The sequence below is a fragment of the Cheilinus undulatus genome, linkage group 6 (genome assembly GCF_018320785.1).
Source record: "Cheilinus undulatus linkage group 6, ASM1832078v1, whole genome shotgun sequence".
NCBI lineage: Eukaryota > Metazoa > Chordata > Actinopteri > Labriformes > Labridae > Cheilinus > Cheilinus undulatus.
This window is the reverse complement of record NC_054870.1, coordinates 18164438-18189975: the sequence shown is the minus strand read 5'-3', so window position 1 is coordinate 18189975 and position 25538 is coordinate 18164438. Positions and strand designations below refer to the sequence as shown.

Here is a 25538-nt window from a genome sequence, read left to right as displayed (position 1 = left end):
CTTCTAGAAATCACTGTCAACACAGTTGGCCATGCCATCCACAAATGCAAGTTGAAGCTGTATCATGCAAAGATGAAGCAATATGTGAAAACAGTCAAGAAACGCTGCAGTCTTCTCTAGGCCGAAGCTCATTTCTAATGGACTGAGGCAAAATAGATAACTGTTCTGTGGTCAGATAAATCAAAATTCTGTTTTTTTAATCATGGATGCTGTGTCCTGTGGACTAAAGAGAAGAGGGACCGTCCAGTTTGTTATCAGCGCACAGTTCAAAAGCCTATATCTCTGATGGTATAGTGCCTATGGCATGGGAAGCTTACACATCTGGAAAGGCACTGTCAATGCTGAAAAGAATATAGAGGTTTCAGAGCAACATATGCTCCCATCCAGACAACGTCTCTTTCAGGGAAGGCCTTGCATACTTCAGCAAGACAATACTAAACCACATACCTCAGCCATCACAGTAGCATGGCTTTGCAGTGGAACAGTCCAGGTGCCGAATTGGCCTGCCTGCCGTCCAGATCTTTCACCAATAGAAAACATATGGCACATTATAAAATGAAAAAAGAAGACCCAGGACTGCTGAGCAGCTTGAATCATACATCAGACACAAGAATAGGACAACATCTCTCTTCCTAATTCCAGCAGCTGGTCTCTTCACTTCCCAGATGTTTACAGATTGTTGTGAAAAGAAGAGGGGATGCTACACAATAGTAAACATGGCCCTGTCCCAATTTTTTTGGGATGTGTTTCAGTCATATTAGAAATAAGCTAATATATTTCATGAATGGTAAAATGTCTCAGTTTTAACATCTGATATGTTTTTTCATGTTCAATTGTTAATCATTGCATTCTGTTATTATTTACATTTTTCACAGTGCCCCAACTTTTTTTGGAATTGGGGTTGTTTTAAAACTTGTGAAACAACAAAAAATTAATTATTTGGGGTAAACAGAGTAAATTTAAATGCATAGATGGATATCCTCTTGTGGCTACAGGAATGTAGTGCCACTATGATCATTAAAGCAAGATCTAAGTTTTAAGACACAAATTGTGATTCATAAATTGTTACACTATGGCAAGCCAGAGGGGACATACCTGTATTACAGTACCCTTATTATATTGAGATTGGTTTGCAATGCCATCCTTTTGTATCAAACTGATGCCAAGAAGTTGAGATTTACAAAAGAAACTTTGTACCCTCTTGTTACTTTGATTCATGACTTTAACATTGTTTCTGTTCTTATAAATCTTTTTCTTCTGTGGGTTTTTTTATGATCTGTTTTCAAAATCAAATTATTTTCTTTGTAGACTGAACAAAATCCTTCCTCAGTGATTGCTTCAAGGAGCTTTTAGATGTGTGGCTTTGCATATGAAGACTGAGACTTCTGGGTGTTTTTCTTCTATTCATCTTCACACAAACAGGCTCTTTGACACGTTTCACTACAGTTAAAGTTAAATATTCAACAGTTCACACAAGTGTCTTACACACAGAAAAGTCATCCACACTGTAGATTAGGCATAAATAACATTTAGATATTTCCATAAATAATTCTCCTATCCAGTTTGTCTTTTCTTCACATATCCTGTGTTGTTTTACGATCATGATGCTTTGGATGTTTCACATCTGTTAACAAAAAGCAGCAGCGAAGAAAATGTTTTTGTTTTTGGATGAATTAAAGTTGGACATTCTCAGTGTAGCACCAGACAGAGTACAAAAAAAGTTAAAATATGGATTTAATTAAAAAAAAAGAAAGTGTATGAAATACCCACCCCCTCCCAAAAATAATAAACAAAAACATAGAAAGATCTAGAAAGGCACTTAAGTGTGATGAAATCCAACGACAGATACAGTAAAGGCTTTTTTAAATGAGGAATGGTTTTAAATCAAATGTCAAGTTTGTTTTCTCAGTTACAGACAAACCTCAGGACGTTTGTTAAATATGAAACTGCATATGGTCTTTTCAATACAGCAACTATTTTTTACCAGTGCATTTTCACCTCCCAGTCATCCCAGTACACAGACATGATGTGACTCTAACAGCAGCTCCATCGGAGCAGCACTAAACCAGCTTTTTAATGCATCCATCGGTAGGTTTTTCTGTCCTGGTGTTTTGTTTCAACAATGTTTGGCTTCTGTGAATTAAATTAGAACAAGAAACAAAAAAGTCAGTCTCTCTGCTCTTTTAGAGCAAAAACAATCTGTTTCTTTTTCGTGATTCGCCATGAAGCGTCCTAAGTTTAAGTCTGTAGTTTTCTGTCTCGTCTCCAGAAAGACAGACTGTAAACATTTTGTTTGATCAGTGAAGTCGGTTTTGTTTGACAATGATGTTTCCCTCAAATCTTCAGTTTCTGAACTCTTTTCAAAGCGGTGTGACGTTCAGGTCATGGGTTCCATTCCTCCTGGATCCACTTGTGGTGCTGTTAAGGTGCTTTAGACGAAAGCGTCCGCAGACATAGTTTTACAGGCATTTCCAAACAAACACACTGAAACAAACAAAGACAAAGATGGATTTTTAACACTGAAGAAATCTTAAAAAATGTTTGCTAAAAATGACATTGTCATAGTTATTAACATTTAAATGATTTTCATATAAATATATTGGCACAAAATACCTTAAATAGATGGATAGATAGCTAGATAGTGTGTCCCAATTGCATACTTCTGCACTAAATACAAAACATTTTGAGAGCATAAGTGCACATAGTGCCTTCATACTGAAAAATGTACTGAAATGCGGTATACTACTATTTTCATAGTTGAAAAGCTAACATGCTGTTGGAGATATTTTTTTGGTGATATTTAAAACTAAATGAGCATGACAAAAGTAGAGCAGACTGCAAACCATGCACTACTTAAGTGTGATGAGGAGGGCTGAGAAAAATCCCCTAAAAGTAAAACATACTTTCAAAGCAATTCTAAGAACTGTTATGGTGTTATTAGGTATTCATTGTTGTACCTGGTACCAGTGAGTTCCTAGATGTAAGTACTTTTGTTACTTGTTAAAAAAACAAACAAACAAAATGTGTATTGGTGCATCACAAGATGCTACATCATAGACTGCTGTGTAAAAAATAAGGGAAGTGCTACTGGAAGCTGCTGTTCTTATTTATGTCTTAGCCATGATGGACCATGATTATTTATTCACTGTCCCCACCACTACCATGTGGATATTTCCAAAATGAGTAGAGATGCCCTGCTAAACTCCACCCAGTGCTGCTGCTTACTTGTAGTTTTGAATGGAGGAGACTTTTAAACAAAAACTGCACCCCCCAAAACCTACTAAACAGTAGAGCTGTCTTTTAATTTAACGGAAAAAAGGTGCTGTAAAGTGGACTCCTTATGTATTAAAGAGACATAAAACAAAAAAAAAAAAAAAAAAAAAAAACAGAAAAAGCAAACAAAAAGCAAAGATAAAAAAGCGGAGACGGTAGACTGAACAGTATGACATTTGTCAATATATTGGTCGATAGACCCCTGGTGGAAGAAATAAGAATTTTAAATAGAGAATAATTAACTTGGTTATGGATCTTTATTAGATGATCTGTCTTTATTTATGAAGTGAAACAATATGGAGAATGTTTGACACCTCTCCCTGAAGCTATTATGCAAAGTAGTATGCATATTTAAAGTTTGTTTATTTTAAATTAAAAGACAAGTAAATTTTAATGAATGATGATTTTTACCCTAATAAGGGAAATCATGCATATTTACTACACACAAATAAAGAAAGACCTGACATTTAAGACTTTCACATTTTGAATCATGTTTTTAATCTTTTAAATGAGAGAGGTTGAACTAGATCAGTGAGGGGATTGAATCGCTATCCTAATTGGCACATTTCTTATTGCTTTAACTGGAGTAACGATGTTTACAGTGGCGACGTGTCAGTTTACCTGCAGTCGTCTCCTCCTGTGCTGATCACATATTTGTCTTCATGGGAGAAGCGGATGTTTGTCACATGAGCTGAGTGGCCGAGGTAGCGCTTGTGTTTGGCCTGAAGACAGAAAAAATACAACAACCAATAAAATGTTCTTCATTATACCTGTCAACCAAAGTGTGCTGTGACTGAGTTACTTATTTTACCGTCTTTTCAATTATATTAAACTTTTACAACTGTCTTCTTTCTGTACAACCCTCAACCCTCTAGAATTGTAAGAAAGACTACACAAACGTATGCACCTTATCACCATTTGTAAGTCAACCAGGGTCAACAGATGCTGAAATCATTCAAAGCCACTGTTGTGCAAAGAAACAGTTTGTAATGTTTATATGTTATTTAAACGGAGTTCTCATTTCTTTTAGACTATTTGCAGATAGATTGTGTCTTTAATCAGAAATGATTCTTCTACCACCCCATTAAATCAAAATGAAGCAAAATTACTTTGATTTTTTTACTTGAGCATCAGTCATTTTAACTCACAAACTTCTCTGTGCAGGGGAAGTCGAACAGTTTGATCAATCCAAAGTCATCACCAGTGACGATGTTCATGCCGGCGTGAGACACACACGCACAGTTAACTTCTGCTTTGTCAGCATTTCGTGGCCAGATCCCCAAAACTTCCTCTCCCAGGATGCTAAGGGAAAAGAAGTTTTGATTTAAAGCAGAAAGCAGATTTTTAAAAAAGCATTTATCAAATTAACCCCCCCACCCCTACCACCACCACCAACCCCACCACCATTTACATGTAAACCTGTCTTACCTGGTCCAGGTCGCCCAGGTGATTCTATCGATGAAAGTCTGGTCGCTCACTAACTTCCCTGAAGGAACCTCAAACACCTGCCGCTTGTATGCTCCTGTTGATACCTGCAAATGTGCAGAAAATACACGTGTTACTGTTTATATGTAAGTACACAACTGCATACTTCAGCAGTCAGTGCTGTGTATATGTTTATTTATCTGCATATGACAGTGGTATACGTGTGTGTATTCCTGTGTTTGTTTCTGTTTCTACCAGCAGTCTTGTTTTAAAATGTTTTTTTAACTTTATAGAACAGTTGGCAGCATGATTTCTATACCTGTTGGATTATACAGCTGCATTTACATGTGTGGGTATAAACCTGAACATAAACATGCACTCATACTCTGCAGGAATGATATAATAGTTTTGGATTTTTCACAAGTTTTATTTTTCATTAGTTTTTTTTACATTTTTGTTTAAATATCAGTTTTGTTTGTATCCGGTTTTCTTCTGCTGGTTTGTTGGTATAGTTTAGTTTTCATGTTTGTTTTAGTTCGGTTTTATTGTTAGTTTTAGTTTGTTTTTTTTTTTTAAAAAGGATACTTGTCTGGAGGAGACCAAAAGGTTTTAGAAAAATAAATAGCATGCAATTTTGAAAAACACATTCAAACAGGCTACTCTACCCGTTTGATTCTAATTATTCAAATCTGATATTCAAGTGCAACTCAAGACCTAAAATTACCATTGTGTGAAGTCTTTTTCAATCAAATCGGACCATTTTATCCTCCCCAGGCTTTGGTGTACATACATACTTAGTTTTATCTGGATTCAGTTTACTAAAATCATTTTTAGATTTTAGTATTAGTTAGTTTTAGTTTACTATGATAACCTTGGTCTGCAGTATGCATAAACTCATCATCTGTTGGTAATACTGTGTGTGTGTGTGTTTGTGTTATTTTATATAGTAGAGCTGTTCATAAGAGCTGTAAGTAGTATATGTCTGTGTACCAGTACATAATATCAGTCCACAGGATGTTTATATGTTTTTATAACATGGTCTTGGTGAATACTTAATTCTGATTGGCTCTGGAAGTTACACCGTTCCAAATTAATGCTCAGCAGCCATTAGACCAGTGATACTCAACCCGCGACTCTCAAGCCGCATGTGGCTCTTCAGTGACCAGTTGCGGCTCTTTTAAGGCTTTCTTTAAAACAATCCACCCGAAATCTTTTATAAAGGTGAAAACTGTCAACAGTAAAGACTCATTGCAATAATTCATATCAATAAATCAAATTTCACAAGAAGAAGACAGTCTTTGACTTCCAAACTCAAATGAAAACTTGTATATTATTAACGTTGGATGTGCGCTGGACTGAGGAATGTGCGTAAAAGAGCACAGAGGAAGTCTGCTGGTGGTGTGTCTCCTCAGTAAATTCATTCATTAAGGTGTGCTGTTTTGTGTTCACAGTGAAGCTTCTAATGCCCTCTTTTTAACAAATTTCTTCAGTCACTTCCTGCCAATGCTCTCCCATACCTGTATTTGATGACAATTTTTGCGATGCGCCGCATCATCAACAAGCCAAACACACACGGCTCACAACCTGAGACAGTCATATTTTCTGAGCAGGGAGTACAGCGCCGCCAGCCTAAGAAGCCTGCAGACCGGCATCAACCATCATTTAACTGACATAAATATAATGTCAGGTTCCAGGTTTAAGCTTCCTCGTCTTCATGCCTTTTCACTGATGAATCCTATGAGAAAGTGGGCTAAGCGGACTAGTTTTTTGTTCCATTGTGACATCGTATCTATGGCCCGTCCTATTTATGGGAGTACTGAACTTGTTTACATTCTCCAAGAATGTGTTTTGTTGCTCTGATTTGCCTGTAAAGATGTGACAGACAGAACATTCATCCAATCACCCTCCAAATTTTTTCTCAAAGGCTCTGCGCTTTCCCAAACACTGTCTATGGGAGTATTTCCAGATGAATGTGTGAAACAAATCCATCTGGGGTGTCAAGTTAAAAACTCTGATCACAAAACGTATGAAATTATAAATTAGTAATTGTAGTAATTCTTTTCGTTGGCAAGTGACCATGCTATAAGTGGGTTATGCCCTTCAGGATTATCAGGGATTAATGGATTTCATGGAGACAACCCCTCAGGCCTCCACATCATCCATTAATCCCTGATAATTGGACACCTTGTCAGGCATTAACCCTTGCATACTCCTGTGCATATTTTCTGACAGCAGTATGCCTGTATATATCATCAAATATCAGTATGCTCATTTTTGCATACCTGTATATAAGAGCTGTCAGCAGAGAAGTCAAGCTGCAGGATGAAAGCAGGGATGTCACTGCAGTAAACGAGACGGTTTAGACTCGGTCCTCCACTGACATCATAAACATCCACCGTGTTCTCCGCAGAACCCACGGCCAGGAGCCGCCGGTCTGGACTGAACCTGCACACCAAAACATGTACGGAGACACACCAAGGTTAAATTCAACAAGTATGTACTGAAATACTTGTCGCTCACTTTTTAAATTCACAGTTTTTTAACCCATTATTGGGTAACGAACCATTTACAGCCCCTTAAGTCAGCTTCCTTCATGCGCATAAAAATACTCCTATTGTTGTTATATGTTTATTTCTATGCTTGGAAATTTAGTTTAAATTCTAGCTTATGGCTTTAATAAGGACCTTAAAATTTTCCTCATTTATTTTATTCTGTCCCAGATTGAATCTTACTTTTATTACACATTTCAGCCCTTTTTATTTTGTTCATTAACATGTAATGCCATCTGACTTCTTTTTATGCATCTGCACCAGCAATAGCCGGTGCAGGCAGTGTTTTAAAGTTGTCCGTCCATACGTCCGGCCCATACTTGTGATTAAATTTCTCAACACTTACAGAGATTTTCTTGAAACCATGCACAAATTTCCACTCTGACTCAAGGAAGAACTGGTTAGGTTTTGGAGATCAGAGGTCAAGGTCCCTGTGACCTCAAACCTTGTGAGCAAAATATTTCAAGAATGCACTGAAGCACAAACCTACACTTTAACTTGAGGGTGACCTGATTAGATTTCGAAGGTCGAAGACCACTGCCACCTAACATATTGTGGGGTTGCAATGAACTTGTGTGATACTGTACATTCTTAAAGAAATAAGATCTGCACCCATCACAACACACCACAAAAACCACCATAACCTTTCTGATGACATACCATTAGAATTTCACCGTCCAAAAATGGTAAACAAAACATAGAGACATATAAGTGCAAGGGGGTAATTCTGCTTAGCCACACTCATATTGTTTCCCATTGTTTGGGTCTGCAAACATTTCAACAACAGTCTGGAATAAAGATGTGAGTTTGCATTTGTTCATATTTTCTAAATATTTCTGTCAGAGATTGCAAATACTCCTTATCTTTTGTTGTTTTTGATACATGTATTTTTAATGCACTTTTAATCTTTGCTTCTGTTTTAATATCAACAGTTGTTTCTGTCTTTCTGCCACTTCCTCTACCCTCCCTTACCTGATATCTTGGATAGCCACACTGCGGTCTCGTTTCTTTGCCCACATCTTCAGTGAGTTGGCAAGGAGGAGGAGGAACTCTCCATTCTTCATCCCTACCGCCAGCATCTCTCCATCTGCACTGTAGTTCACACATCTGGCTGGGTGGCCAACACACACTTTGTTCAACAATTTCTGTAGAAACCCAAAAGACAGGACATTATTACCCAGTGATGAATAAATATAAATGATAAGTTCATCAATAAATATTAGGCCCATTGGTAGTCTTGTAAAGCAGATGGATTTGCCCGTTTCTGTGTTTCTCACTGGCGAATCCATCTTGCAAAGCTCCAGTCTGAACCGTTTGGGCCCGGTTAGAAAGTGACAGGAACAATCAGTGACGAGGGGCAGTACTTTCAGGCACGGCGGAGTCATGACGTATGCAAGCAGTGACAAGAGGCCGGTACAGTTATGGCAGAAGACATTAGTGTGGATGCTGCTAAAGCGCCAGTTTCATCAGAACATGACGATATTTCTTCAATAAAAGAACACAGAACAGCAGTGAGTTGTTTTCTTTTCAAAAACGACAAAAGTCGAGTACTGACGTCTACAGTCACTAGGTTCGCGTTATGCAGTTCTCTATGGAGTTTACTCCTCTGTAGGGGCGAAGCTTGATAGCGGCTACGTCACGTGTTTTGTTGCTCTGATTGGCCTGTAAAGATGTGACAGACAGAACGTTCATCCAATCACCCTTTGAGTTTTTTTCAAAGCCTCTCCCAAATGCTGTCTATGACTGGTTTTCCAGATGGATGTGTGAAACAAATTCATCTGGCACGTCAGGTAAGCCCACTGGTGGATCATACATAATACAACTTGCAAGTTTTAGTGTGAGATTTTTGCGTGTGTACCTTGTCAGCAAGGTCCCAGAGCCGGATGGTTGAGTCGTCACTGGCGGTGATGCAGAGTTCTTTCACAGGATGAGCTGCCAGACCCCAGATTCCTCCCTGTGCGTGACTGTCAAGAAGCAGGTTAGATGCTGCATTCTTTTCCCCAACCTCGATGATCTCCCCGTCCTTCGTCCCCACAAGGATTTTACCCTGAGGGTTGGAGGGAGAGGTGGGCGCTTACAAGGAGGTTGTAGAGAAGACAGATACTGACTAAGAGATGAAGATAAGAAATCATAAGTTCTCACCTTGCCTCTGCAGACAGATCGAACGCACTCTACCTGCTGACCCGTCTCCAGCTGGAAAGCTCGACAGCGCTTCATCTCCTGATCCCAGAGCTTCACTGCACCCCCCTCCTTAGTCCTGACAAACACAGCAAGCAACCCCAAAATGTTTGTTATTTTGTTGGCTTTTTAAAATATCTTTATGCAATGTTGAGAAACATACAAGTAATTCAGTAGTTAATTATTCTATCTAGTTCTGATGATACCGTTTTAGTTTAGTGAAATGTTATAATAACCATCATTGTACTGCCTATATTGAATACATTTTTGTGACTTCTTAAGAATGAAGATCCTCCTGCGGTTAGAGTCATTAAAGCTACACATTTAAGCAGACAGAGACTCAACCTACTGCAAAGTGTGAAATGCAACCTTACAAGCCTTCCAGGCCATATGTGTCTTGGTACTGTTGTGCTCAGCCATGTGGCCAACAAGGACTCAGGCCTACCAAGCATTGCAGAAGCCTGTTTTTGTAGTTTGGAGGGAAATTTAAAACAAAGAACCAGAAAACTTGAGACACTCATCTTCCCAGAAGCCTTTGCAGCACTTCACCCTAAGATGGGAAAAGGACACATTCTTTTTCTAATAGGAAGAGCTCTGCTGAAAACTGAAGGGGTTTCACAAGTGATAAAAGTTGCTATGACCCCTCCTCACTACCACACCATCATCTGCACAGGCGCAGACAAGCTGCCTTCCACTGTGTGCTTTGTGTTCCCAGCTTCACCTGAAAGTTTGGCACAGTTAGCTATTGACCGGTCAAGTACAAACAGTTTTCTTCCTTACTTCAACGTCATCCAGACAGTAGTGCTGCAGAAAGCCCATCAGTATCGGAAGAAGGACATGCAACTCTTCTCCTGCCGCTAAAAGGAGGATACAAGCTCTACTCATGTCCTAAAGTTGATCCCTGACACCACAAGACTTCTGACTTACTAGAGACACACCAAACCGTGAAAGACCTCTGCTTCCTGGGTGTAGTTGGACATCAGACTCTAATCACAAACGATCACAAGTAAGACGCTTTGTTTGGGCAGAAAGCTGAAAGCTGCATTTGTTGTCTTCTTGTCACTGCTTATGTGTCGTTGATTTACTTAGCTGTGTTCATTTATATCCAGTACAGTGCCTTCACCTACACAAACACGAGTGTGACTGCTGTAGAATCAAAGTCTGGCCACTGGGATTCTGTGCAGTGAGGTTACCATGCTGAGTTTGTAGACTTCTTAGCCCTGCTAAAAGCTTTCTTTGTTCTCAGTCCACCATCTTTCAGCTCACACTTGAAGACGCATGTGATTCAGCCATTCTAAGATTGTCAGCCATTTAGTTTTGTCTCTCACTCTCTCTCTCTCTCATACACACACCATGCTTTGCCTTGAAAATAGCTTTTTTTGTAGTTTATCTTGTAGTAGTTATTTAAGTGTAATTAATTCAGATTGATGCTTCTTTGTTAAATAAATTCTATTAGATATTTAAAGAGAAGTTGTCTGTGATCATTTTGCATATACATTGTAATAACCTGCTAGCTAGTTGAGAGGGTCATGTATGATATCACACCTTCAATTCATTTATATACCAGTATTTATTGAATATCAATAATAGGCATTTTAATTTTAACTCTGAGAAAGGTTTTGTTTCTCCCTTTTGGTTCCCTGATTTGTGGTTGGTTATTTATTAATCTTGATTAACAATCTTATAAATTTAGATCTATAGTTACAAGAAGAATTCTTCATATTTGAATCATAACCCAAAAGTACTGAAATGACATATTTACTAATTGCACTCAGATAAAATGTAAAAATTTAGAGCAGCTTAACAACTCATAGCTACTCTGAAAAGTAAACTTGTTAGTGAAGCACAGCTCATTATGATCCAGCGATGAGGACTTAATTACTTGAACCAAATTCTAATCCTGCTATGGGCACAAAATGACAAGACCCAGCTCTGATGGGACAACTGTCAAATCTGTGCTTCAAGAAAAACATGATGACAAGAGCAAACTCCTCGCCCAGAAGCTCCTCAGTTACTGAGGGATTGCAGTGGTCAGCATGAAAGTGAAGCTCTTCCAGGAATGCATTGTGAATGTGAGAGAAAACTGTACTCTGCAGCAAACTTCTATCTGCTTGTTCAAGCCAGAATATCATAAGGCAATATCCCTTGTGAATTAGACTTTCAAATTAGGTTATTCAGTGTTCTTTAGTGATGTGAGTCATGGTGTGGTAAGCAGTTGCAATCCTCTCTTTTAGCTGAGTTTCCATCAGGTGATCCAGTTTCATTGAGTAAGGATTGGTATGATTTGTGTACGGTAATCCCAATAAATAGTATTTCCACCGACTCCTGTAAGCTCACTTGGTTGGTAGCCATGCTGAAAGTGATGTCAGTGAAAACCCTCAATTGTGTGTGTGGGGCTCCACCCTTTTGGGACTGATAGGAAAGCTTAGCACCCCATGGAAGGGTGCCCAAAGGTGGCAGTAAGGGTCAGCTTTTTGGGACCCTTTCCAACTTTTGTTAATAAAAACGCTGTACCAAACTGAACCAGAATGCTCAGTGTAGACGACCTTTGTAAATTACGAATTTTTGTCAAAAGACGTTAACGAGACAACTTTTTTTATCGATCATTCTCAGTTATTATCTACCTCTGTGCCCCTCTTACATCTGTGGCCATGTTTTTTCAGTTCCGAACCAAGTTTAAAAAACTGACAAAACTAGAGTGACTGATATCAGTGAGCATAGTTAAGTGCCATAAAGACTGATAGAGGTATTTGTCTGTTTTTACTTAAAGGCCAATAGCGTTTATGTGGAAGTCCATCTTAAAATGAGTGTTTTCTCATGTTGTGTTATTTTCCCTGTTTTTTAATGTCTCTGTTATGTTGCATTGCTGCTACCTCTGCCAGGTCTTGGTAAAAGAAATTCCAAAAAACACTGAAAGGGACTTCTTAAAGTCAGATTAAAGAATTAAAAGCTGGTGTTACTCACGGCCTCTCCTTGCCGCCGGTGACGATGAGGCCGTCTCTCAGAGTCGTGTACATGGTGAGGACTGGCCCAGTGTGAGCCTTAGCTACCACCCTCAGAAGATAGTGATCCCGCCACACGTACACGTCTCCGTTAATGGCTCCGGTGAACGTCAAGTTATTCTGCAAACAGGCATGTTGAAAAGGTTACTCAATGCAAAGACTGACTCACTTTTTAATCACATTTAAGATATGCTTTTAACTTATATTGAACATTTTTTAAAATGGCTCAGAGGCATTAACCATTGTTATAACTTGAATGAACAGTAAATAAATACTTTTGGTCCGTGGTTTCAGCTGTTTTGCAGGTATCAGATTATCAGTCAAAAAGTAGACTCACAGCACCAAAGGCGACAGACAGCATCGTCTGCATCCTACCGCCCTCCAAGGTCCCGACCACGCCCTTCTTGTACATCAGAGCGCCACCTGCCAGTGTCCAGAACTTTACATGTTTGATCCCCACTGAGACGAACTGGGAGTCTGAGTCTGGACGAAACTCCACCACAAAAATACGATCTGGATGTCCGGCTTTACTGCATACCTTCGATCCTGCGATAGAGACACAGCTGTTATTTTAAATCACCTCTCAGATAATGAAACTGCTATTCTATTATCATTATAGGCTTCATTACAGGCTTCAATAACCTCTTTTTGCTTTTAATATCAGAAGCCTACAATAATAAAACCATGTTTTTAGTACATAAGTTGTGGCAGATATGAGTACTTGTGGAAAAGAGCAAACATCCACTCTCCTAGTTTTCCAGCATAAACAACCAAAAGCAACACTCTTTCAAGAAACAGGAAGCAGCAATCTGGGTTGAAAGTAACTGAACTAAATTTGGGATCTCAGTAAACCATCTCTTGCTGTTAGGTCACTGTGTAAGTGTTGCTGGGATGAGCACTGTGAACCAATGAGAGTCTGAAGCGCCATAAAAAAAGCAAACTTTTTATATAAATATAAATGTACACAGCAAAGTAAATCAACTAACCGGCAGTCATATCTTAAAGTGGCTTTTTATTGATTTTTTAAAAAGTATTTTTTGAATGACATTTTGTAATGTGCTTCTATCCTTGGACATGATGCTTTGGACTTCCATGTAAAGCACTTTACAATTCCTTCTTGCTATATGCCCTATTAATAAGCTACTTTATGTAAGTGAGAAGAAATTGCCCTGCTACAGCCAGCTTAAAACTCAGCTCTTATTTAGACTTAAATCAGTATACATCACAGCACACACAAGGGCGTCTTTGGCCAAAGTTCCTTTTTCTTTTTGTTTCATGTTTTGTTCTTCTTGTAAATTTCCATTAGGTGCATAATACTGTCAAAAGAGGCCAGGGATGGATTTCAGTTTTTTTGTATGAAATATGCATTTGGTCTCAGGGATGCTATGTTAAACGAACTTTTAACCAACTTGGTAACTAGTAGTGTTGTAGTAGTCGAGAATGGCCTTGGTTTCAAGACCACATTTTGAATTTCTTGGTCTTGTGCCGGACTCAAGAGCATTTTTACTTGGTCTTGTCTCTGTCTCGGACTGGATGGACTCAAGATTTTCCATCAAGACCGGTCGAGATCACCACTGATCTGCTATTCTTTGACTTCATTATGTGATATTAAGGAGAAGCACTTGCTAAAACAGCAAACAGCTTCAATTCATGTGTAATTTCAACCTTATCATGATTTTGTAAAATTGATTTTTATGGTCTTGATCTTGTCTCGGTCTCGGCTTGTATCGGTCTGTATCTTGACCCCCAAAAGTCTTGGTGCGCTCGGATCTCGGATAGTGTGGTCTTAAGTACCACACTAGTAACTAGAAAGGAGGTAGAGCTGAGGAAAGCCTTTGAGGCCAAAAACACACTAGCGGTCAAACGCACTTGAACAGAGCACTTTATGCCAATACTGTATTCCGGGCACAGTCAGCCACGGTTGGCAAAGTGTTGTCCTGAGCGAACAGCTGTTTTGTCAGTCTTAGTTGCCATAGCAGCTCTGCTTGAGAGCACAGAAGACAGATATTTAGCGGTAAACTGTTTTTTTTAAATTAACTTACCCAGTAAGGCAAGGGTGGGCCCCAGGTGGATTTTGGGCTCTAGTACCAAGTGCCTGGCCCAGCAGTGGCTGGTAGGGAGTTTAACCATCAACACGCTACTGTCAGTGTATGCTATGGACAGCAACTAAGCTCAACATGTAACACTACATGACAGTGCAGCACCAGTGTGTTTTGGGCTTAAAGCTATGTTTATTTATGCACAAGACTAAATATGTATCCTGATGTGCATCAGCTCAAAAATGTAACTGTGTTGAAATGATTCAGACCGTGAGCCCTGTGATTAGCACTGGGTGACTGCCAGTCTCTGCGTGATATCCACAGGCATATTGTTATTGTATGTGTAAAATCAACTTGATAACATCCAAAACATTGCAAGTGCATTTCCTCATCCATGTCTTTCAGAGGCTGAACACTAAAATGCATATAAAACATACATGTCATCTCCTCAAATATCTTCTCTCTTTTCTTCTTAACATTAATTACAGCAAATAAACTGCAAGTCAGTACTTATCAACTCCAGCTCCAACAAAATACACCCAGGTTTAGCAGAGAATGTGGCTATGATGACAACCTTGCACAGGCTTGTACTGCTCATGACAGCATAGATTAGTGGTACTCAACCTTATTCTACCAAAGAGCCACATTGTCTATAAAACACTTTGGCGAGAGCCACAATCCAAACCGGGAATGTAAAATAGATAGATCAGTTAATCTGTAGTTGAAATGAAATAAAACAGTGGATTGGTGGATAATTATGAGGTTAAATGGGATGCAAATGTCTGTATAGAGTCAGAAGAACCAATATGTCACTGATAATGAGCATATATTTATTTTATTTATCACTGACATCAGGCTGAAACCTTCTATCTTAGTTTTGCATGATCTTAACTTGTTTGTATAAATCAGTGCTATTAGTCACCTTTTACAACTGTCAGTGGTTTAAACCGGTTTTAAACCAATAAAATATGTCAAAAGACACTTTTTTTTCATTCCCTGTAAAGTGGTAATTTTGAAGATACCAGTCTTTGGCCCAATATCAACAAGATATTAGAATATGCTGAGTTTTAGCTCTGAGATGCTTTTCAAAGAAAATGATGAATTATGGTTGGATATTTGGGTGTTTATATCACATTGGGGCATTTACTGTAGTTCTGTGGCTTTATTAACATAAAAGAGATGCTTTCTAATTTTTTTCTACTCATTATTAATTCTTTAATTAAAGCTTTGGTTTTATATTTCTATTCTTTAGACAATATTTATAATCATTAGTGCATTAAAGATCAAATAAAACACCCACGTTTGGACAACTTTCACTAGATATTAGATATTACATTATCTCCACATGTGATCAGTGTGTGTTACGCTCATTCATGATGCACATCGGCATAATTGTCATAAGATGTGGGTGTGAGAGAGCATCGGCAGGAAGTGGCTGGAGAAAAAGTTATAACGAGGAAATGGAAAGCTTCAGTTTGAACACAAGACAGAGGACCTCATTGAATGAGCAAACTGAAGAGACGCACCGCCCGCGGACTTCCTCTGCTCTCTTCTCTTATACATGCTCCTCCGTCGAGCACATCTGATGGTAAAAATATACCATTTTAAAATAATTAAGGTTTAAATTTAGATGTTAAAGCCTGTCTTCTTTGTGTGGGTAACAGATTTATTGATGTGACCTACCATGAATCTTTACTGATGACAGTGTTTGCCTTCATAAAGGTTTTTAGTTACACTTTTTTTTTAAGTAAGCCTTAAAAGAGCCGCAACTGGTCACTAAAGAGCCATACGCAGCTCAAGAGCTGCGGGTTGAGTATCACTGGCTTAGATCATTATGACATAGCTATTGCATGGATTTGACGTATTAGATGTATATGTTAGGCTTTAACCCTTTTAAACTCAAAAAATATTTAATCCCTGGACAGTGTGTCCTGATAAAGACATGAACTATTGAGACCAAATGTGTTCATTGCAACAGACTGAATATATGTTTATAGTTGTAGTAAAACTGAGCGTCATAATATGGGAGTGAATGGGGATTCCATGGCCTTCATGCTAGCCTCAAGTGGACATTCAAGGAACTACAGTTTTTTGCACATCGACGTTAGCCTCATTTCTCAACAACTAAGGCTGCTACTAGGTTTGAAACCAAACAATCATCTGGTCTATGGTACTTCTGACTGAGTTTGGCCTACAATTTATTCTCTGAATATGAACTTTCTCAAGGAGTAATCAGTGATTGTATCATTTTATAAGATGTCAGTCTGACCTTCCTGCCAGCGCCACACAGTGATGGTGTGTTCAGGTTCCACTCCGACAGACAGCAGCAGCTTCCCTGTGGCGCTGAAGTTCACATAGCTGACGCCTTTAGTGTGAGGACAGCGTAGAATGGACAGAGTCTGTTTACTCATCGCATCCCACACGTGAATGGATGGAGTGGTACCTACAGAGAGATTATGAGACATGGGAAGACAGAATGTAAATCAAGGCTTTATTACGTCCCAGAGGCAAGGGATTGAGTCACAGATGTTGTGTTAACAAGAAAGAGCAGTTAGAGGGATCAATGCAGCCTACAAACACCCAGAAAACCAGGAAAAAAAAGGTTCTTTTTTTTTTTAACCAAATGGTAAAAATAAAGGTTTTTCCTGCTTGTAATAAAAGACTAATCCTCTTTTGTTATGTCTTTGAGTTGGATGACTTCAGTGCATTGTCTTTGGGTTTCAGGGTGTTTGTCTCGGTGGGATGGGAAAGGCGGTGCGGTCTGGTTTTTACCTGGAAGTTCACTGACGTCACCTGAGGTGTTGTGAGAGCGATGGTGACAAATGAGGCCAGCCAAAACAAACACATAAAAAACACAACAAAACAGATAAAAACCTTAAGTGAGTTGTTTCAGACAGACTAATGTCAGCCATGATAGAAAAGCGAGATATTTGTGGCTGAATTTTACTGATTACATATCTAAAAGTATCTAAAAGACTTAGACTTTAGATCTGAGAGACTGTATCAAAAATCTTGGTTTTGGGACAGAGACTGCATTTAAAAGTGGGCGGAGAACGTGTCTTTCTTCGACTTGCAAAGTCTGTTTATGAAGATGCTGAAAGTTCACATTCTGACCTCAACGATCCTGTTTTCTGGGAGAAACATATTTGGGCATAAAGGTGTATATGGAGAGGAGCAAGAGGTTAGTGAACACTAAGTTATCAGCTAATAATAGTTAGAGTTTGTTCAGGAAGGTGCCCATATCTTTGATATTAACCGCAATGCTCATTCTGGCCAACAAGATTCCTTGTTGCTTAAGCCTACTTGGCCAATTAATCTGATTCTTATTTTGAAATGGACAGCCAAGGTCAGACTTCTTCATGCAGCGTAGAGTTTTAGAGTTTGTGGAGTTTTAAGGAGTTATAGGACTGTAGATTTAATGTCCACCCTCCTCTTGAAAACAGTTTGTGGTTGGATAGAGGGGCTTGGTCACATATTCAACTAGAAAAGCACTTGGAGAGTGCAGACCTCCGCCATTAGCCCTATCTCCCAATAGTACAGAATCCTTTAAAAAATTCCTGGATCCAGGCGGTAATCCAGATCACTCCCAAAATCGAATCAGTTCTTCCTTATGCCATTTCTGACATTTCCTGAAAATTTCATCAAAATATGTCCATAACTTTTGAGCTATGTTGCTAACAAACTAACTAACTAACAAACAAACCCTGCCAATCACATAAGCTCCTTGGCGGAGGTAATTATACAAAAAAGCTAAACCCTATCCAGAGTTTTCTGTATTTGTATTAATTATGGGTTTGTGTTCCTTAATATAAAAATCTCATCATTAAAATATGAATTGTTGACAAAACAAAATGGTGACAACACAGGCAACAAGTTGATGAGTTAAGAGCAGACTCTTCATTTTGTTGATAAAGCAAAGTCCATATTCACCTTTATTACTCCCATTAAAAGTAAAACTAGCCCATTTATGTTTCAATATTTAACCCCAAAATCTCATGCCTAGGCCATTCTTAAATCTATTATCTGCTTCCTCCTTGTGAGTGTTATTTCTGTTCTCTCCGTAGAAAAAAAGCAAGCAGGTTAAACATGAAGCAGAGGAGAGAGAAGCAGGACTTGTTTAGCCTAGTACGCACAAGTTAGTAGAGAAACACACTGACATGCAACAACAAATGCACAGCCACAATTAATGTACCGATCTGTCCGGTGGCAATGATATTTTTGTATTTTGGGTGCTGATTGACAGTCAAAGAAAGGATGTCATCGGTGTGTTCCAGGTAGAAACTCTGTGTTCCTGCAGTGAAAGACAACACACAGACACATCACAATTATTTGAAAAATATTTAAATGAACAACTTTATATATTGTTCTGCGCTGGAAATATTCAATTATAGGATTCTCTGAATATTTAAGAATATAAAAAAAGAGATAAGCCTTCTGTTCTGATTTAGGATGCCCAAACCTTGTTTCCTGACAATGCATGCATGATGTTTTACTGATATATAAAGGGAAAATGGATTTTTAAAAAGTAATGTCAATTAGATAAAATATGTAAAGAGAAATAAGTGAATAAATAAATAATAATCTACCTTTAAAGTAAATTACCTCACTCAACTGAGGACCAGCTGACTGGTGCGAGTAGTCTCAGTTAGTGAAATGGGGATCAACTGTGTCTGGAAGGTCCAGTCACTGGTTAATCAGTTTTCCTGGCAACCATTACATCATATAGACAAAAGAACACTCCATGCAATACAGTGAAAAGGTGTTTGAAAAGTATAAGTCGGGATGGATCCAAAAAAACATTTTAAGACACTAAACATCCCCCAGAGTTCAGTAAAATCCATCATCAAGATATGTAAGGAATATGACACATGCATAAATCTGCCTAGATCAGGCCGTGCTTAAAACCTGAGTTACTGTGCAAGAAGGAGACTAGTGAAAAAGAGACCATTATGACACCTATGACTGCTCTGAAGTAGTTTTAAGCTTCAGCAGCTGAGATGGGAGAGACTCTGCAGACCAAAATGGTTTAAAGACAACAAGGTGAATGTTCTGGAGGGGCTGAGTCAAAGCCCAGAATCAACTTGCCAAGGGCTGGTCACAAGATCCATGTGCAGCCTGTCAGAGCTTGTGCAGTTTTGTAAGGAAGAATGGAGTAAAATTGCACTGTCCAGATGTGCAAGTCTTGAAGCCATCCATACAGACTCAGTGCTGTGATTGCAGCCAAAGAACATCTATGTAATCACTATTTTACATATTTTTATTTAACTACAATAACTTTGTAGAAATCTGTTTTCCCTTTTTTTTGGCCAAAAAAATCCAAATTATATTGACCAGGATTGACTTATAAAATCAATTGAAGAGTAAAACATCAAAGGGGATAAATACTTTTTATGGGTCCTGCATATTTTATGAAAAAAGGATGCCAGCTGTTTCCAGGACTAAAGACTTTGTACATGGGGCCAATAAACATAACCACTAGACAGAAATGACCAATGAAAATGATCTGTAAGGGCAGGACTCTGGAAGGTTCATTACTACTAGAGTTACCAGCACATCGCCACAATATCTTCAGATAAACATCACTGCTCTTTCAAACAGAAAGATAAAGGTAGTTCTGAGAGGCTTATGTTGGGCTTCTATTTATCCCCTTTTTACTACTTTGCAGGCTGCGCTTGTTGCCGTGGTTACCATTGCTGAGACTGTGGACAATGGCGGCGGCGGCAGTGTGGTACACGATGTCAGTGCCGTCGTTGAGGTAGTGCAGGTTGTTTCGACAATCGAAGCCTCGAAAACCAAACACGTGATCCAAGACCAGGTCCTAGACAGCAAGGAGACAGAGGAGACGGATAAACAGCAGAACAGAGACGGACAGAGTCTCACAGATAGAGAGATAGTTAGAGACAGGCATACTTCTACCAGTCTCTTCTTCTTGGAGACGTTGTTCTTCTGGAGTTTCTCCGGTTGCGGCGCTGCTCGACTCACTGGAGGTCTGGAGGATCGATCAGTGTGTTAATCATTTAATCCATCAAAAAAAAAAAAAAAAAAAAAAAAAAAAAAAAAAATTCAAAAACAGACAACCGTCACTGAGACAGAAGGTTGGACATAGACAGCACAGGTTCAGACAGACAGGTAGAGCAGACATGAGACGGCAGCAGGTTGTGCTGCTGCTTGTACTGCATGGATTTAGGTCGTAATGTTAATGGTGGCTGTATTACTAACAAGGTAGAGTTAGCACTTTACAGCATGACATAAGACCTCTGTACCTCACCTATGAGTACCTCAGCTAATGAGTTCACTCATTAAGAAGTACTGCAAAAATAGCAGTCAGAGTACTATAATATAAAAATGTTCAATACTGGGTAGAAAAGACATGACAGTACTAGTGTAAATCTTTCATATTAGCGCTGGTTTAGCACTTGAGTATCTAATGTAAAGCGTGAAAAATGAAACAAAACTGGCTAGTTAGTTCTGTCAATAATCTTGAGGGCAATGATTCACATCTGACATGCTTCTTAATCAAATCACATGACTCACATCCTCCTAAATCAGTGGGCTATTTAAGCTGCAAGATTTCCAGTCTCCTCCTCTGCTCTGCCCTGGATCAGCACTGTGCTCTTACCTTCAACCCACCTCCACCCCAGCATCCACCTATTGGCTCCGACTGGGGGTTTAAGCTGTTATCACTCTTCAAATTCTGTATGTAAAATCTGTGAGGAGTGAATAAGTCGGAGCCTGACACCAAACACATTATGTTGCATAATAAATGCTTAAACAAACTACAACGTGAGATTATTGGCTGAACTAGCATTTGATATAACCTTAGAAACATTTCCTTGTCTAGTAGCTCCATGACCAATAATAATATGAAGTAGTGGTATTTATAGTACAAGTGGTGACATGTAGCAGTCAGTGGGGAGTCATGGTAAAAGAAAAAATGTTTTAAGACAAACTGTATAAAAGAATATTTAGGAGAGGAGGTACACACTTACAGAGGTAATGGTATGGTTGTTGCTCCGATTCTAAACATTGCATTTAGCACTGGTGAGGAGGTAAAACTTTGTGTTGCTTCTCTATACCATGTTTAAAGCCATAAATTATCTCTAATGTTTTTAATAGATAGAATCAGAAAAAATCAGTAATTTCAGCCAGGAGCACTGGAGAAGAACAAGTCCATTAATAACTGCAAGCAAACTCCTGCATATGTCTAAATTGCAGAGGTCACATGCCCAGCTGCATTTAGCTGACTGCCAGCTAATTAAATTAGTCTACCAAAACTTGCAACCATTCCCAGCTTTTCTCTCAACAAAGCAGCCCATTTGAATATGATGTCCTTTTCACAGATCCCTGCTTCACCAGTGCTGAGTGGCTGGTAAAGCTTAACCTCTCCACCCCAGCCTCCTCCTGCTCATGCCTAAAGTTTTATCACAAATTGAGCTGTTTTTGACTTGCATTCCATTTATATATCTATCTGCCTATCAGAGGTGGAAAAAGAACCAGACAATTGTACTCAAGTAAAAGTACAGTTGCTTTGGTTAAAATATACTAAGTAGATTTGTTGTGGAGATCAAACTTGTGACCATTTTATTGTTGTTGGCAGGAAGCTTAGACCTCATCATTTTGGCTTTAGTGTTTATTTTTTACTCAGTACTTTATGCATTTTAAAATGTAACTAAGTAAAATAATTCCCCCAAAATATACTTAAGTAGAAGTAAAAGTACTGGTTTTAGATAGTACTTTAAAAATTACAAGTACAAAAAAAGGTACTCAAATACATTATCTTGAGTAAAAGTAATTAGTTACTTTCCACCCCTGCTATATAAAGGTTTCTAGCCACCACTTCCTGGAAAGTCAAAGCATGCTGTTTGGCTTACCCAAAAGAGGAGGACAGGGGTTCCCACAATTTTCAGGCTGTGACCCCTAAAGTATCAGTGTATGAGACTGGGGAGCCCCACTGTCCCTATAAGTTAATGATGTGTACAGCAATGCTACACCTTTCCAAACACTGACATTAGAACAATGAAAAAAAAGAAACTCAGCTGAAAAACAGCTGCATTCTTTTATATACCTATTTATTGTAAGAAAGGCTAGAAGCAGAACCCAAGTGATCTCAGACTTTAGCACTGACTGGACATTTTAAATCTAGTAATGCAGAGGCAGTGACTGTCTTTGTGTGCCTTTAAAGAGACGCAAACTCCTGCATTATTACTTTCATGCAATCATTTCAGTATACATGATATCCATTTTATGTGAAGATTTTTGCAATAATAAGTAAAATGTACAATTTAAAATGAAAAAATAAATGCCAAACTGTGGTTTTTAAAAAGGTTGTGACAAACCAGTATGTGACACCCTATGTTAATGGTTTCAATGGAGTATGTACATTCTGTGATTATGCTATGAGAGGGCTAACAGAGCGTCCCTTTATAGAAAAGAACGAGAATGTGCGATTCACTTACATGCTATGATAGAATCAAAAAGTATAGCTTCATGAGTGACTGAAAAATGACCTGCAGGTTATGGACAGTGCCGGGTAATGCCAACAGGTGTGTGATACAAACACACACATACTATGCACACAATGAAGAGGCTTTGCACAGACAGGTGGACAGGTGTTACCTGGATCCCCTGGACAGCAGAGGGACAGAACCAAGGTACAGAGCTTTAGAAAACCCACACACACACAAACACACACTATAACACACAAACGCTATTACACACCCTCAACTCACACAAACATAACACAAACTGACATTCATAACAAGTACACTAATATTACTGCCATTGGCTACATGCTCACAAAATGCTAGCAAACAGCTGATGTATTCAGGCTTTCAGGCTAACATGCTAGGGTAAGTAAGTGCCTTATTAAAGCCAGTTTATGACCACAGGTCCCATGATGCATTGCGGAATGTGATCAGGTGTAATGTTACCACAGAGTCAGTGAGTTAGCTTCGAGTTAGCTAGATTTCCTTCATCTAGAGCTAAACAAAAAAACATATTGATTATTGTCTAGGTAAATCAAATAACTTTTTTTTTTCAGAAATACTTCACCTGCACACAATAACAGCCTCAACCACAAACCACATGACACTGTTGGCCATCCAGCTTCTACTAAACCTGTGGTCATGTTTCAGTAGCACACATCTTTAGTTTAAAGAAGATTATCAGAGAAGTAGATGATTTGAATATTTTATGCTTATTAAGGTTTTGTCTCTTTTCTGTTGCTACTGATTTTATGTTGTCCTGCAAATCTAAAATCAGTTTTGTCATATTTGTCTACAGAGCCAGCTAGCAACAATGATTTCTTGAGCAACTCAAAAAGTATTTGTCTCTTCCCAGTCATGTTTTTCCACAGCACCTTGACCTTTAGATTCAAACATACAGTATAGCTTAATTTTGGGCCATTGTTTCAGCCAAATTAATCCGGTGTTTTTTTGTAGTCTGAAAATGGAGAGGCAAAGGTGGTTTTACCATTAGGTAAAGGTATGCAGTTGTCTGGGGCTTTGTGCTTCAAGCCTTAAGACAGTTATTACATGTGTGCATCAAATATGACATTCATTTCAAGAGTAACTAAAGAGTTTAAGTTGAGGAGCATCTCAGGAGTTAAAATGTAAAAAATGCTCTTTAAACATTATGGACAGGGACACCCCCCCCTTTCTGCTGTCCCTTATCAGCCACAACATCAACCAGCCTATGCTGAGGTGGATTTATTAGCATAACTTCATAACAATCAAAAGTAGACTTAATAGAAGCTACATGAGTAACTGGTAGTGAATAATGATACATGGCCATGTAAAAGACAAGAGACAGATAAAGAGGGAAATGGTGACAACATAAGCTAGTATGTTATTGGCCTTGTTTTAAGAAAGACATATTTATTCACGATCTCAGGCAACAGCACTACAATAACATGAACACACTACTGGTGTTGGCTGATACTTGTGAAGTTAATAGTTATGTAGAAAGTAGGCAGTATCTGTAGATCTCTGTGGTGATGGCAGAAGGCACCAAATACGTCACTGAGCACCAAGTAAGGCAATAAGAACATTTTCAGTTGTAGTAGATAGTTTCAACATGTACAGGACAGTTACTAAGTGCAATTTTAACGAAAAAAAGGATAATTTAAATACCTTAACCTCAAATGTCAGGAACACTAACTTATCAATAGTCCTACTAAATATCAATAAACATACATCTTTATCTTAAAAAAAGCAGTTTGAGGGTTTAGGTTAAGTCAGGTATGGGAGCATATGCCAAAACTTTGCCGCATCAACCTTGGTCCTGTACTGCTCTGGCCTCCTGATGGCCATCCTCCAGGTCTGCGCCAGACCCATGCACTATCTCTCCAGGAATCCCCCCAGCTGTCCCGTCCAGTACGCACACGGTTGCCCCCTGGCATCTGGACCAGTGCACTGGAACCTGGGCAACCAGTAGCCGGTGAGCTGTATCAGGCCCAGGAAAGCACACAAGGTGCCTGTAAAAGTGCAGCTGCCGTTTCCATACCAGGCAGCTGACCCTTCCCATCCTTGCACTCCTGAGCACGTCAGCATTAGACACCTGGTCTTGCCAATGATACCCAAAGATGCTCCGAAAAGTTGTCACAAAGGAGCCCAGTCAGCGCTTTGGGCCATCAGTCAATATCCAGACCTCACAAGGGTATAATAAGACAGGAAGGACCAAAAGACTCTGAATTTAGTCCTCAAGATCAGATACCATGCAAACCACACTGTCTTGCTCAGCGAACCCATAGCCCCATGCGTGAGTCCAGGGCCTCACACTCAGCGGATCAATGGATTATGCTGCCAAGATATTTGAACTGCTCTAAAACTTCCACGTATTCACCAATCATAAAGATTTGATGGCAGCATCCAAGGCATTCCCAAATGCCTGGACCTTTGTTTTGGCCCAGGAGACATGCATTCCCATTGCTTCAGCCTCCTCACTCAGCAAGTTAAGAGACAATTATCTACATTCTCTGCAAGCATCATCAGCAAAGTCCAGATCAGTGACCTGGAAATCGCCAAATGACACTCCACAGTTGGCTGCCCCTGTTACCCACCCCATTACTGGTC

General features: G+C 39.0%; 1 protein-coding gene across 2 annotated transcripts in view; it reads right to left on the bottom strand.

The window, feature by feature from the left end:
• Nucleotides 1–359: 359 nt before the first annotated feature.
• The window catches only part of LOC121510579 (echinoderm microtubule-associated protein-like 6), a 144663-nt gene continuing 119484 nt past the window's right edge, over nt 360–25538 (bottom strand). For both annotated transcript variants that reach the window (XM_041788659.1, XM_041788660.1), the window contains 14 exons: nt 20377–20455; nt 20155–20284; nt 18659–18757; nt 16736–16909; nt 12765–12973; nt 12390–12547; nt 9390–9504; nt 9106–9294; nt 8220–8392; nt 6981–7143; nt 4702–4805; nt 4422–4575; nt 3895–3995; nt 360–2484 (listed from right to left, as the gene is read on the bottom strand). In XM_041788659.1, coding sequence (XP_041644593.1) covers nt 2460–2484; nt 3895–3995; nt 4422–4575; nt 4702–4805; nt 6981–7143; nt 8220–8392; nt 9106–9294; nt 9390–9504; nt 12390–12547; nt 12765–12973; nt 16736–16909; nt 18659–18757; nt 20155–20284; nt 20377–20455 — 1873 coding nt within the window. In that variant the 3' untranslated portion in view covers nt 360–2459. The remainder of the gene's footprint in view (nt 2485–3894; nt 3996–4421; nt 4576–4701; nt 4806–6980; nt 7144–8219; nt 8393–9105; nt 9295–9389; nt 9505–12389; nt 12548–12764; nt 12974–16735; nt 16910–18658; nt 18758–20154; nt 20285–20376; nt 20456–25538) is intronic.